Here is a 16,152-nt window from a genome sequence, read left to right as displayed (position 1 = left end):
CAGAGAGGACTTAGGAGCTCCCTGGGTTATTATCCGCGGTTATAGTACAGTAAAAACCGGCCGTCCTCTCTTCTTTCTCCCTCAGTGACCACTTTTTGTCTCTTGCTCTGGTTATTTGGACAATTTCTGCTCCTTTAACAGCAAATTTTGAGCCACTCTAACAGCAGGAGCAACACTTTAAGCAGGAAAACTGTAAGTAAACACCGATTGTATATAAGACATGGTTGAAGTTGGCTTCTGATGTGTAGCTTCCTTTGGTCCTCATCGGGGCTGCTCCACAGTTTTTACGTAGCATGGATTACATTTAATCAGATAATAATAATAATAATAATAATAATAATAATAATAATAATAATAATAATAATAATAATAATAAAAGTTAATACCTTGACTCAGTTCTTGGACACTTAACAGATCTTCTGATTCATGAAGCTTTTATTCCAATGCTAAATCGTTCATAGAAGCATTTTCTTGTGTAACATGAAACTTCTTTAAGTGCCAAATTAAATTACTGTTTTAGCATTTTAGAGATTAAAAAGTTTGTTTTAAAGGAAATCTTTCTCTTAACACTAGCTAAGACAGTCACATTTTACTTTTGTTGATAATCAGAAACCTACATTGATAATGTTATAAATAGTGCCAAATAGAAAAGGGGACATAACAAAATAGCTGCAATATTTACAATACTCAAATCAATCTAAGCAAGTGTTTTTAAAACCTACTGTATATAGTTACCTAAAAAATGTATTGACTGATATTTGCAGACTTATGATACTTACTTACAATGTTAGACTTCTGACCTGAATATTATCTTTTGCTTTTTTATATCTGTGTTGCATTGAATATTCAGTGAAAGACTTTAAACCATCAGAATATGTTCACTACCAGAAAAAGATGAGTCTGTTACAAATGAAGACATGTTCTTATGTCGCTGTCTTTATTGTTGTCATAGCAGGTGAAAATGGCTCCCAAAAGACGAAAGACTGCAGAAAAACCACCGGATATCAGACGCTTCTTGGGGAAGGAAAATGTCAGTAAGAGACTGGTTAATTTGGTAATTGGTGTCTAATATTCAGCACCTCCATATTTGACCTGGTATACAGTAAATAGGCTGCTGCATGTCCATGTGACTGTTGTCCTTTTGCCGTCCTTCATCAGGATGTTCCTGGCGGTGGCATCCAAACACCAAGAAAGAAGACATTGGGTGTGACGGAGCCTCTGGTGAGCTGACGGTTCATAAGTCAGAAACATAATCAGTTTTCTAGTTTTCCCGAAGCTAACCAGTCGCAACCTGTGAAGCTCTAGTGAACTCCAGGTCCAAGAGAGCTGAGGCATTTCTGGACAATTGTGGCCACACAAAACATTGATGCATTTGGCTCAATTTGGAGAACTACTCTTAGGGATGTACTTACTACTTGTTTTTTTTTTTTTTGCCAACAGATTAGACAGTAATGCCTGTGTGTTGAGTCATTTTAGTTCAACAGCAATTTTTTTTGTTATACAACCTATCAAAGTCTCATCAATATGTAGAAGAATGTGAAGGGTTTACACAGCTTTGTATGATACTGTAAATACTTATGAGGTTTTATGGTATTTTATGCAATCATGACTAATATGATCAAACATGTAAAATCTAGTGGTCTAACTGCAACACACAACAGGAGTTCAATTCAGTTTTATTTATATAGCCCCAATTCATGATACATGTAATCTCAACGTTCTTAATAAAGTCAAATTCAATCAAATCCTCCAGATTGGTCAGAAAGTTTCCTCTCTAAGGAAACCCAGCAGATTGCATCAAGTCTCTCTAAGCAGCATTCACTCCTCCTGAAAGAGCGTAGAGCCACAGTGGACAGTCGTCTGCATTGTTGATGGCTTTGCAGCAATCCCTCATAATAAGAAGGCGTGAAGCAACTGTGAAGAGGAAATCTCTTTAACGTGAAGGGGAAAAAAACCTCCAGCAGTTCAATGCCAGGAAGCTTAATGCGGCCGCAACTGAACGCCTCGTTTTCTTTGGATACCTCTGCCAGATCTGCGTATTATCCTCAGGACAATAAGGCAAAGGATGAGGCAGTGCTATTAGGGCAAACACCTGCTGGGAACAGCCTGTGGTTACAGGTGCAAGTACATGTTGCTGAGAAAAATAATTTACTTCTTGGTGTCCCTGATGAAGATATGTAGCAAGCCTAAAAAGAGGTTGTGGTTCAGTGGGTAGAGTTGGTTGTCTTGCAATTAGAAGGATGTGGTTTCAATTCCAGCTTTTCCTGCTACATGTGGACATGCCCCTGAGCAAGACATTTAAGCCTTAGTTGCCTGCTGTTCTGTGTAATGGTGTATGTATGTGTGTGCGTGAGTGACTAGATGCACGATACACGTTTTTTCACTTCCTATCCCAGTACCTGAATTTGGATGTTTGCTTATATCAATATTATTCCGATACCAGAACTCTGTTTGCTTTAAAGGAACAGTATGTAACTGATTTGGCTTTGAATTAGCCAAAAATCAAGTAAGGCTTTCATAAATGCATATTTTGCCAAAGTCTAATAACGATCATATTAAAAATTCAATTACATTTTATTTATATAGCGCCAATAGCTTGGTTTCTCGTGACGTCACAGTGCTGCTGCGCGACACCGCGAAATTCAGATGGAGGGCAGGAAGTGAAGTAGCTGAGGATCTGCCATCTGAAATAATGCCTATGTTTTGTGTAGTTTACGGCTGCTCCAATCGTTCGAACCGAGAAAAGGAAAATAGCTTTTACAGAGTACCAAAGATTGTCGTTCATAAAGGTGAAAATTGTAAAAAGCTCACAGAACAACGCCGTAAAAAATGGATTTTAAACGTACGTCTGCGGTCTTGAGGAGCAGAGTCTGCCAATGCCCGTGTCTGCAGCGACCACTTTGTCGGAGGTAAGCTATAACGTTATGTTAGCTAGCTAACTTGTTTTTGTGGTTGTGTTTATATAGCATAAGGTTGTCGTTAAATGCTCATTTACTTAGTAATGATTAATAAGTTACCTGTAGTCTAATATGGACTTCATTGGGACTGTTTAGGCTGTCCTAGCACTTTGGGTGACGTTGAGTCGGTAGACTGGGCTCCGACGGTTAACCTCGGTTACCAAAAAACTAAGCCCAAATCAGAAGCATCTTTTCAACGAGAGAAGAGGATGAAGCTCAAAGATCAGCAAAGCCGGTCGGAATGTGCAGAGGCTATGTTGGATCGTTGTTGAGATGTGTTGCATGATCGTTGACATTATAGCCACTACTGCTTACGCTAGCATCTTTTAACACATAAAACAACATAAGAACAAACACTCACCCTGGCGAAGACTAAACGATGATCGTCATGGAGACGTTTGGTGCCGAGGTTGTGGACCCCCCCGCTGACAAAGAAGTTATATGCCTCCATAGGCCTTTATTTGCTGTTTGGTGTAATACGATGTCTGAAGGACCAGATAGTTTATGTCAACGGCCTCCACTGTCGGCAAATCTTTAAGGTCCACCGAAAACTCACTCATCTTCATGAGGTACGGGTCACGTCCAACATATCTGTCAATCAACTCCTTGTATCTATGTCTTTAAACAGGCTCTAACTCCATACAATACGGGCTTTCGGTAACGGTGTCCTCCATGTTTATGCTAACTTGATAGACGTCCTGCCCTCCATCTGAAATCGCGCCCCCTGGCCGCGTCATAATCATTACGTGACTGAAACCCAGCTATTCATGAAACATGTCATCTCAAGGCACTTTACAAAGTCAAAACCAATCATATATTATACAGATTGGTCAAAAATGTCATATATAAGGGAACCAGTTGATTGCATCAAAGTCCCGACAAGCAGCATTCACTCCTGGAGAAGCATAGAGCTACAGGGAGAGTCGTCTGCATTGTCCATGGCTTTGCAGCAATCCTTCATACTGAGCAAGCATGAAGCGACAATGGAAAGAAAAACCACCCATTAGCGAGAAGGAAAAACCTCCAGCAGAACCGGGCTCAGTATGAACGGTCATCTGCCTCGACCGACTGGGGTTACAGAAGACAGAGCAGAGACACAACAAGAGAGACAAAAAGCACAGAAGCACACATTGATCTAGTAATCTGTTCTACATTAGATGGTAATAGCGGGTGAGCCGTCTTCTCTGGATGATGTCACAGCTAACAGAACGTCAGACCAGGTGTGCCTACTATGAAGAAAAAGAGAAAGAGCAAAAAGTTAAAAGCTGAAATGACGACAGTCATTTCAATGTAATACAATGCAAAACTGGAGAACAGTAGACTGAAGAACAGTAGAAATCAGTAGAGTGAGAAAGTTAGACCCTGATGTCCTCCAGTAGCCTAGGCCTATCACAGCACAACTATAGAGGTAGCTCAGGGTAACATGAGCCACTCTAACTATAAGCTTTGTCAAAAAGGAAAGTTTTAAGATTAGTCTTAAAGTAGACAGGGTGTCTGCCTCACGGACCAAAACTGGGAGTTGGTTCCACAGGAGAGGAGCCTGATAGCTAAAGGATCTGCCTCCCATTCTACTTTTAGAGACTCTAGGAACCACCAGCAGACTTGCAGTCTGAGAGCGAAGTGCTCTGTTAGGAACATACGGGGTAATCAGAGCTCTGATATATGATGGAACTTGGTTATTAAGGGCTTTATACGTTAGAAGAAGAATTTTAAATTCTTTTCTTGATCTAACAGGAAGCCAATGAGGGGAAGCTAAAATGACTTGATTCTGACTGAAGTCCAAGTGAATGTATGTGTGAATGTCAGAGGGTGAGTGCTGCAGCACACGTTCAAAATGTTCATGTCAGAAATGTGATGCACCTCACTGCTGCACATTAACCAGCATTTGCTTCTTTAGGGTCTATACAGAATAATAAATGAGACTGCAATGGCAACAACCACCATCCACACACACACACACATTTTATAATTGATATACCATTAGGGACCATAAAGACCCCCCCCCCACCCCCCCCAATGGAGTAAAATATTTTCCCCAAGAAATACAAAGTCATAAATGTTTAATAATATTTAACTTAACTAAGGTTGAACTGTCAGTTTTTTCTTTTCTCTTTTATGGCCAAAGCATCACATTTTTTTTTTATTGTCCGTGTAACATTACTGCAAATGGAGAATAGATTTAATGATGACTTCCAAAGGGCTTTTTTTTAAGCCTTGAAATTGTTTTCCCCCTGGATAAAACCTGAGATTTTTCTACAATGAAATAAAGAGGGGTTTTCTTTAGGATTTTTTTTTTACAGGACAGTTACTACAAATTAGGCATAAAAATGAAAAAAAGTTATATAAAAAGATTTCTAATCTCCCAGGAACATGCGGCTTATTTTTCATTCTACCAAACATTTGTATTTTCCTCTTTTTTCACAGATGAATCGAAGGGTTAAGGAAGTTAAGACGGGAGAATCTGGAACTTCAAAGGTCTGTGCTTTAGCTTTATTTTACTGCATTTACCATTGTAATTTATTTTTACATAAATGTTTTACTTTATTCACAGCAGGCTGACCATCAGCATTCCTTCACAGTCAAATTTGGTGCAGATGGGCCAGAACACACAGTTACTTGTACACAACCTCGCACTGTGCTCCAGGTTATAAAATCCCACGAAAGCCAACAATTTAAAGAGAAAATAAAGAAACCAGAAGAAAACATCATCATCAAGTTGGGTAAAGGGAATGATTGCCACATTGTTGCAACACATTTTCCTTGTTCCTGTGTTGATGAAGGAGAGCGTCTGACAATAATTACGTCAGCTAGTGAGGTAGAGAAAAAGCAAAAAGAGACCAGCGTCCTCCCAAAAGACAACTATTCTGTTTTCTTCATAGATAAAGAAGGAGGGAAAAAATGCAAAACAAAAACAGCTGAGATATTTAGATGTAACACTATTCCTGGGAAATTTAGGTATTACCGTGTTTATGCAAAAAAGGGGATGAAAATAAAGGAAGCTCTAAGACTGGACGGGCGCTTTGTCGATTATCTCTCAGACTTCTCTTTGTCATGTAACAAAAATGGTAAATTGACAAGGTGTACAGAAATAGTTGACTGCCTACACGAGAAGAAATTCCAGATATGTTTGGAAAAGAAAAAAATTCCTGATGTACAACAGCCAATTCAAAAGCAACAATCTGCATCAGATAATTCACAAAACAATGAAACCACAACCGTTCTAGAGTATGCAAAGAGTAACAGTGTCAGTATACAGACAGCAATAAAAGAAACAGGGAGTGAGGTCGATCTGAAGGAGATCAAGAATCTCCTGCAGCTGCAGTTTCCAGACCTGAAAAAATGGATGGAGGAGAGATTTCCTGGTCGTTCCTTTAGGAAAGCCCTGGAACTGAAGAAGGAGAAGTTTGGAAATATCCAACAGTCCTTTAGTGAAGTCCGCACAATCAGAGAGCTGGTAAGGCTCAGTGAGTCTGTTTGTCTCTTGGAGTTAAAGGAAAATAAGTCAAACTTTAAAGTTCAGGGCACAGGCTTTGTGCTGTTTGACAACTTTTTTCTAACCAACGCCCACTTGTTTAAAAGGTGGCAGGAAAGTGGGATACAAAACTGGTGGGAATATTTTACCATCACTGCAACTTTCAACTCTGAAAAACGAGATGGATCAGAGAGAACATGGCAGGCGAAGGGTGTTCTTGGGAATAATGATTTAGATTATGCTCTATTAGAGCTCACCTGTGAGAGTCCAACCCCTGGACCAACAGAGACAGTACCACCAGGGCTCCTGGAGAGATTGGGTCCAGTACCAGAACCAAATGATGATGGTGGGGCTTGTATTATTGGTCATCCAGGAGGAGGAGTGAAGAAAATGGATCTGACCTGTGTCATTGGGAAAGAAAACATGGAGCAGGCTGTCGAACAGAATTTACAGTCCTATAGAGATTATCTTTTTACTGTCTACTCAATCAATCATCAGATCAAAAGGCACCCCTTTGCAGATATTCAGGTAATCTACAACTCCTTCATGTATCATGGCGCCTCTGGCTCCCCGGTGTTTGACGCTTATGGACGGGTCTTTGGATTGCACACTGGTGGATTTTATTTTGACAAGCCAATAGCTGGCCACAGCGTTATTGAGTATGCCTTCCCTCTGCTCAAAGTGTTTGAAAATCTTCTGGATGAAATGAGGAATAATGGCAGGGAGGACTTGTTGGAGAGAGTTAAGAAGGAAGCAAAAAGAAACATTCACCTAGAAACAACTCTTGATAGGAAACTGAACCAAAACAAAGACCAGACTCACTGTGAGGAGAATCAGGAGGGAAGAATAGAAATAGGAAAACAACCAGAATCAGAGGAGAAAATGGAAGTAGATCAGAGCTCATAAAAACAGCAGGTTGCTGAATTTCCTTCAAAAGTCCTGCTTCTGCTTTATCTAAACATCTAATCACCAATTGCAAAAATTTTTAAAAAGCAAAACAACTGGACTTTTTTACAAAGGTCGAAGACGTTTCTATGTTATCTTAGCCAGGGATTCACAAAGTGTGGTGCCAGGGGTGCGCGAGCCATTGACATAATATAAGTGTAGACCTTGCATCGACTGCTTTCGCCTATGGGCGCTGACGAGATTTGGGGGCGCCATCTTGAGGCGGTCGACAGCCCTGCTCTGTGTTATGTGTTGACCAGGCGCGGAAAACTTTAAAACTATAGCTATTATAACAAATGGTTCAGTGCATTTAAATATTCTTAGTGGGGTTAACAGTAATAGAATATTCCGATAGGATGTATGTGTAACGGGTGGCACCAGTAGGTGGCTCAGAGCCTCTATAAAAGGGGAAGTTGGAAGGGTGGTAGCCAGGAGTTCACTTCCTGTGTTTGGGACCAGGGGTGTGGTGGAGCCGCGCTGTTGGCTGTCTGGGGTAGGTTGTGAGGAAAATTGTTTTGAGTTGATCCCCTTCAGTAAGTAGGTTTGTGCTGAATTGGTTTTGTGTTGTACTGGGGTGCATTGTTGGTGGGCATGTGGTTGTTCAACGCCGTAGGTAGGCTTTTATATTTGCTGTTTTTAAGTGATGCAGGTAACCAGTTTTTTAATGAGTATTTAGTAATTTTGTATCTTTTGTTTGACAGGATTGTCACTGCTGTCCTTTTTATAGGTCTATTTTCTTTTTTTGTTAGTCCACCCAGTTTGGATTGTTTTTTTTCTTTCAAGTGCTTGTTAGGGCGGGCTAACAACTTTCCATTTATTTTGTTTGCTTGTTTTTGTCACTTCCTGTACGCTATTTGCATTTTATTTATACACAATAAAGATTGGAAAATTTAACTGTGGTTTGTTTGTTCTTTCCCTTTTGGCCACAGTACCCATAAGTCAGCATCCTGAAGTATAGCAACCCTTAACTTTATATATATATATATATATATATATATATATATATATATATATATATATATATATATATATATATATATATATATATATATATTTGCAAATTACACACTCAAGTGTACATGTATATCTATCTATCCATCCATCCATCCATCCATCCATTTTCCAAACCGCTTAATCCCTCATGGGGTCGCGGGGGGTGCTGGTGCCTATCTCCAGCGTTCACTGGGCGAGAGGCGGGGTACACCCTGACAGGTCGCCAGTCTGTTGCAGGGCAACACAGAGAGACAAACAGGACAAACAACCATTCACACCTAAGGACAATTTAGAGAAGCCAATTAACCTAACAGTCATGTTTTTGGACTGTGGGAGGAAGCCGGAGTACCCGGAGAGAACCCACGCATGCACAGGGAGAACATGCAAACTCCATGCAGAAAGACCCAGGGGTGTACTTGAACCCAGGACCTTCTTGCTGCAAGGCAACAGCGCACACATTTCTGCATAATAATAATAGTAATAATGATAATAGTAGTAAAAATAATTATAATGCCCTTAACAGTAAACGAATTACCAAAGATAACTTCAATGATCTAATGATATACAACGTGGCAGTTATAATTGGTAATTTGCATATACTATACATACAAGTATGTATGCACACACATTTACCCAAACAGACATATACACTACCCAGTGATTGAATAACTTTTAAAAACAGAATAACAATAATAAAAATAACTTTAATAACAGAATATTAACAATAATTTTAACAGAATAATAACAATAATAACTGGCCCTTTAATTTAAAAATAAAAATAAAACATCACTTTAAAAGTCTGGTGATAAGTCTGGGACCAATGAAATTTGAGGTGGGCGTGGCTTTGACCTTTCCTCTAGGGGTGAAACAGTTATTTTTGGGACCATAGCAGGCTTGGACACACTGCTAGCAGAAGGTAAGATAAATTTCACTTTTTAACATTTTTAAATATATATAACTGTATAAATAATATCTGTGATGTGCATTAATATGTGAAGATTTGATTGAGTAAAAACACCTTTTGTCTTTATTTATTTACTAAAATAGTTTTATAGTAAATAAGTTTTTTATTCGTTGCCTCAGGGCAACATTGCACAGTTAGAGCACTTTTGTTTGAACAATAACATTCTCATGGATGGAGAAGTGCACAGATGCATAGTCATCATGATAATCAATTTTTTGCTGTACTATCTTACTATTATTCACAGAAAATGGAGGCAAGAACATTTTTATGGAACTGATCGAGCAGTTAGACTCAATCCTTCTGACAGTGAGGACAGTAAGCTTGAGGAGAGTGACAATGAGGAAGAGTGGACCTCAGAATAAGGTTTGAGGGAGAGTTAGGAGATCAGGGTTCAGTCAGTTGAATAACATACTGTATGTAATGAATGTGTGTATGCATGCACGTGCCACACGTGCATCAGTGGGTGAAGAGAGGTATATGGCCTATTCTAATTTTATGCTTCCTGGTTTCTTTTGAAAACAGATGACCTGTCTGATGGCAATGAATCTTTGGATGAAGAGGAAAATTAAAATGATGATTATGATGATGCATCAGAGGAAGATGTTCCACGCTTACCCCGGTGGAGAACACCCCACAATATCAACATCACTGATTACCCAGAATGGCAGGCCAGCCTTCCAAAATCAGACATTATCATGTCCCCCCACGAATACTTGAAAATGTTTTTTTTCTGAAGGCATTCTGAAAGTAGTAGTAGAACAGGCAAATTTGTATGTCATTCACTGTGACACCAATAAGCTCCTTAACCTCACTGCTAAAGAACTGGAGCAGTTCATGGGTACAGCAGTGTACATGTCATTGTTCAGATTACCAGGCACCCGCATATTTTAGAACAAAGCCATCCGAGTGTCCCAGGTAGCTGACAGTATGGCACTAAACAGATGGGAGTTCATCAAAAAATCCCTGCACTTCAACAACAATGAAGTGAGGCAAGGAGAAAATGTGGATCCACTCCACAAAATCCGACCACTAGTCACTGATCTTACCACAAAGCTGCAGACGATCCCAATGGGTGAGAAGCTGGCTGTAGATGAGCAGATGGTCCCGTTCAAGGGAAAAAATAGACTCAAACAATACCTGCCAGCAAAACCAAAGAAATGGGGCTACAAGATGCCTGTTTTGGCTAGCTCTGATGGTGTCCAACACAATTTTGAGATCTACACAGGTAGAGTTGTGCTACCCTCTGAACTGCCAGATGTAGGAGCAAGTGGCAACGTTGTCCTCTGCCTGGCCCAGCCAATACCCAAGCATCAGAACTACAAGGTGTTCTTTGACAACTGGTTCACGAGTTTCCCTCTCACGCTCACACTTGCTCAGCAGGGAATTCACTCTACTGGTACTGTTCGTAGCAACAGACTACCAGGTGTCAACTTGATGTGTGACGCTTAGTTGAAGAGAGCTGGATGTGGATATTTTGAACAGAAGACGGCCATGTTTGGAGAAACCACCTTGCATGCTGTGAAGTGGTATGATAACCGTTCAGTCAGTCTTCTGAGTAATTACATTGGAGCACACCCAGTCACAGAGGTTGATAGGTGGGATGGCAAGCAAAAGAAAATAATCAAAGTCCCCTGTCCTGTGTTCCCAATAAGAATATGGGTGGGGTGGACCTGCTGGGTTCTGTCATTGCACTGTACCGCAATGAAATTAGGTCGAAGAAATGGTATCACCGGCTGATGTTCCACCTTATCGACATGATGATCGTGACTGCCTGGTTGCTCTACAAGAGAGACTGCAGCACCAATGGGATGACAAAAAAGGAACAGATGAAGCTTTATACGTTCAAGTCGTATATCGCAGAAAGCTTGTGCAGAAGTGGCAAGAATCTGGAGCCCATTGGATGGTCATGGCAGGGGGGTACACATTGTAAGACCAAAATAAGAAGAGGGTTAATAAAAAAAACTATCGAGTACACTCTTAGGGTAATGAAGACATTACAGCATTTCACCTGAATAAGATAAATAGGGAAAAAATGAACAAGTTCTAATAAAGAAATTAAACCATTAAATGCAGAAAATCCAGACTGGATTTGACAAAAGTATTGTTAGGTGATTAGAGGCTGGTGACGGTCTCAGTCATCCAGGTCATGGTCATTCCAGAAAAGGGGGCTTATGTTGTGTGAGCCTCACCTCGGACGGCTCCCTTCACCTCCTCTCGCACTTAGACATTGAGGGTTCTGGGCAGTTGCTTGGAGGGGGTGCGCTGGCACCAGCTTCCTTCCGGAGGGGGGGTGGGCTGTGCCGTGCACCCTCTTCGGCGCTCCCAGTTTTTAAACACACTTGAGAACAACATGCAACAACACAACATCTGAGAGGGCGTAGGGAGGATCGGGGTGTTTTGCACCCCCCCGTTCTCCGATGGCGGCAAGGAGTCTGGGGCCTGGAGGAGGTGCCGGCCACTATGTCTAGGGTCTTGGCGGTGGGCTGCTATGGGTAGTCAGCGGCTCGCCAGGTCTGGGGCTGACGCTCCCGCTCCCCCCAGGAGGGGTGGGGGCAGGGATGGCTAGGGTAAGGTGGGGGAGGGAGGGGGTTTATTAGGTATTTAGGGGGTGAGGGAGGTTCTGGCTGGGTGGCCCGTACGAGTCGTGTTGGCCCCCCTCTTTGGGGGGCCTGGTCCGGGGGGCGTCTGGTCCGGGGGTCGGGCACAAGCAGTCGTATAGTTGATTTGGGGTGACCCCCCCCCCCCCTCTTGTGAGTGTTGGATGCGAGTGTTATGCGGGAAAACGTGTGTACAGCGTCCTTTTTTTTTAAATCTGTGTGGTGAGTGGGGCACAAGGGAGGGATGGTGTGAATGAGTTTTCCTTTTCTTTTTTTTTTAGGTATGGGTACGGTTCGCTCCCTCTCCCAAGAACATCTCAAGTCCTCGCTAGGTGCAGAGCCCACCCCCCCACGTCCTGCCCTCCTTCGCTGCGCTGGCAGGCGCCTTGGCCCTCTGGGGCATTGGTAGGCCTCGGGTTTGGGGCGGGTTCCCGGGGCGTGTGCCGGCCCACTCCCGGTGGCTGCTTCGCGGGGCCTGGCCCCAAGGGGGGCGGCCGGGGCGCCTGCCGCAGGGGCGGGGCGCCCCTGGGGCTTCTGGCCCTCAGGGCCCATGGCCGGGACCACTTCAGCGGGGCTAGCTGCCGGCGGAGCCCACGTGCTCGTCCCCGCGGCTCTTGGGACGTTGGCATTGCGGTGGCTGGGGGATTTCCTCGGGTTCGTCTCTTCTCTTTCCTTGGGGGGGGGGGTTGCAGATATCCTGTGTCGGCCCCTCCTGGGCGCCCTGCTTTAGGGGCCCCTTTGGGAGTCCGGGATTATGGGTCCCCTGACTCCTGCCTCTGTGCTCGGGGAAGGCGGGCCTTTGGTTCTCCACAACCACTATCGAGCTATTTCCTTCTGGATAATTTTCACCTAAACTAGTGCACTCTCACAAACTCCCACAGGTGCAGGGTTCCAGGTATTAAGTGTTCACTTATATACAGAAAGCCTGTAATTTTATTTATTTATTTATGTTCTTTCACTTTCTTTTTTCAGGTATCACATTACACATGTCAGGTTAAATAGAATGTTCCAGTGCATCCCTGTGATCTTGTCATATTTTAAAGGTGCGTTAAGTACGATGTGTACTGTAAATTCAACCTAAATCATTCTTATTTCTCACCCAGGAAATGTAGGAACATTCAGTATAAACGATCAATCCTCTCCATCAACAAAGTCTTAGTCAAGTTTTTCTCCTTTCAAACCTGGGGGTATGGTCCAGAACTACTTTGGTTCCGAGCGTAACTCATGTTTACTTCCTGGTCCCTGAGCCAATCAGATGAGAGCTCCCAAATTTCCCAAAACAGAGCGCAGCATTTGATATTTTATTTTGGAAAAATGCTGCAGCCTGCAAACATGGAAGCCAGTAAGAAAAGCGGACCAGAAAATGAAGAGTATACTACATTATATACCTGTCCTGTAAAAATTCAGTGGTGTTTCACAGCAACAACGCAATGCTGGGTAAATGGCGGGTCTCCGTGAAAGGCATTGTGTATGTGTTGTCACGACTTTAACCACTAGGTGTCATTACTAGTTATTCCTTTAAAACTATGGTTGCATTTACAGCAAAGTCAGAGAACTTCAGTCAATTCTTGGATTGTGACGACTGGTAGAATTGTGTTTGGAATCCAGTAAAAATAAAGTTGCAGGTACTACACAATAAATGCCAGTGAATGTAGCCTTTTTAAGGGATGTATGGTACTTTCACAAGTTCATAAATTAACCAAAAGAAACCTGGAAAAATGTTATTACAGATACATGGGACTATACAGTATTTAACCACTGAATGATCAGAGAAAACTGTAAACATCACTTTAACGCTACATACTAACGGTCAACCGCAAGGAGGGGGTTGGGTCACGATCTCGTTTTGTGATTCTAGTCACTGCCTCCATCCATGAAATACTCTGTGTATGTCTAAGATATTTATATAAAGTCATCAATCTGACCAGCTTAGCCATAATAAGGTAATCCAAGAAATAAGCCACATAAATGTCATGGGGCCAAATTCCTACGGGTGTGTTGAATCATTGACTGGTAGTCTACTATGCTACCAGTTGTTTTTATAGAAACACTGGTATGCAAATCTTTTATGTGTTATTTGTTGTATTTATTTCTTTTTTATTATGTCTATGTGAGCTTTTAGTCTGTTGAATAAATAACTGAAATGAAAATAAAAGTGAGTATTCTTATTTTTCCACCTGCCAGTAAGAGTTTAGTTTCATTTGCGTGATAATTTAAAAATGTGTTGAACTTGATTTTTTTTTTTTGGCTTGCTTTGAGTTTTTAATTACCGCTGCATAACTCCTTTACTTTTTAAACCTAGTCTAGATCAGATAATTTATATTACATATGAATCCTCAACAGTGTAGCCTACTTGCATTTCACAATTTTGTATTGAAAACGGCAAAATAAAACAAAAGCTACAATTTTAATATTGTGGTACTTTAATACAAAGTTGTTTTTTTGTGTTTTGTTTGTTATGAAGTTTTTTGTTGTGTTTTTTTTTTAAAGCTCAATAAGATTATTCATTTTCAGGGATATATGGTGAGATTCAAGACCTGTGCTTTAAAAAATTACTCAACATAAACTATTTTAATTTTAGCCTTAATTTAATAATTAAATTAGTTGTTAAAAAACTTTGAATTGTCCTTTAATCTAAATAATACTCTCAATCATACAATATCAAGAAAAACAAAGCAATACCTTAACCCCCGATTGCTCCCAAGGCGCCGCACAATGGGTTAAGATGCAGAACTGATTTTCTCCATCAATAAAGTTCTATCATTATTATTATTATTAATAATATTAAAAATAAGGTCAAATTAGATCTGTTAAAATATTTTTTTTAGCTATACGTTATTGAATAATTTAATAAATATCGCCTTCAAAAAATAAATAGAACATCACCAGAACCATGTTTTTTCCCGTAATAATCTAATAATTACATTTTGTGGTGGTTATTACAAAATGCGGCAGTCCTTTTTTTTTTATTTAAAAATTATAATGCAAAATACCGCACATTGCGCTGTGATTATTGCAAAATGCGATTTTAATGACGTTTTATTACACTTTGATTTCCAAATTTACCACATAATGCAGCTTTAGACTATTACATAATGTGGCGTTAGGCGACCTCTCTTTTAAAAACTTACAATTCTGAGGGACCCTTTGATTTCTATAAATAAAATCTGTGCGCTCATTCTCCATGAATATCTCCATCACTGTAAAATTGTCCTGGTTTGACTTAATTTTTTTATTTTTAAACGCTTCAATGGACTGCCCCTATCCCGACTACACCGTAATTTTTTAAATAAGTACATAAATAAGCAAATAAAAAGAAAAAAAATCCAGTTTCTAATCATAATCTGTGTGTTTAAAAGGAACAATTAGTGGCGCACGGCTCCCTCGGTATTAAGCGCAACTGACAGGTTCAATTCCAGCCTGCCGTCCTCTGCTGCATGGCTCCCTTTCTCTGTCAGACTACCTTCAATAAAAAGGGCCACTAGTGCCACAACAAGTAGCTGTTAAATATACATTTAAAGAGAACAAGCAGTCTGCAGTTTTCTCCATGTAAGACATGTTCTGTTAACTGTTTCCATTTTTACTGTATTTTTCTCACAGAAACATCCGGTAAGCTGCTAGAGTTTTTCTGCAAAAACAACAGATTTGTTTTTGACAGTGTGCATGTTTTCTGTCTTTTCACTCTTCCCAACGCGGAGACAATAAATAAAGATGGAATATTAAACTAAAATGCATAAAGCAGAAAAGGGCGCCGTCTTGTAGCGGGATGCCTTTCTCTCTCTCTGTCCACTGGAGAGAAAAAAACAGTTAAAAAAAGACTTTAGTCTAGAGAGGTAATCTTCCATTGTGCAGGAATTAATTTAATTGAGAACAACTTGCAATTTAAACAAGCAATGTATAAACTCCGCGGTTTTGCTCATAAACTGTTGAAATCATATTTAAAATAAAAAAAGACACCAAACAGTTAAGTACAAACTGATCTTATTTTGTCAGTGTTTTACTTGTCATGGTGACGGGTGAGGCAGAGCGTTCCTGTCTCCTCCTGACCGCACGTCCCTGTTTATTCTCCGAGGGAAACCGCCCTTGCAGTTTTTAACTCTCGTTTCTGGAGAAACGAAACTCATGAAAGTTCCTGTTGCACATGGAGGCGACCAGTCCGTGCAGGCGCGACCGGGAATTTACAATGGTGGCTTATAGTTTGACAGCGTGTAGGGGAAGGATGT

At 40.9% G+C, this 16,152-nt stretch overlaps 1 protein-coding gene across 1 annotated transcript; it reads left to right on the top strand.

The window, feature by feature from the left end:
• Window positions 1-8,268, top strand: LOC118561783 (protein FAM111A-like). Its single transcript, XM_036133998.1, has 6 exons — window positions 1-25; window positions 142-192; window positions 953-1,030; window positions 1,159-1,221; window positions 5,382-5,432; window positions 5,509-8,268. Exons 3-6 carry the CDS (start codon window positions 962-964, stop codon window positions 7,333-7,335), a joined length of 2,010 nt encoding a protein of 669 aa, XP_035989891.1. The 5' UTR covers window positions 1-25; window positions 142-192; window positions 953-961; the 3' UTR covers window positions 7,336-8,268.
• Window positions 8,269-16,152: the final 7,884 nt, after the last annotated feature.

This window comes from Fundulus heteroclitus, unplaced genomic scaffold, assembly GCF_011125445.2.
Source record: "Fundulus heteroclitus isolate FHET01 unplaced genomic scaffold, MU-UCD_Fhet_4.1 scaffold_71, whole genome shotgun sequence".
Lineage (NCBI taxonomy): Eukaryota > Metazoa > Chordata > Actinopteri > Cyprinodontiformes > Fundulidae > Fundulus > Fundulus heteroclitus.
Note: the sequence above shows the minus strand (reverse complement) of the source record. Positions and strands in the feature narration are given on the sequence as shown.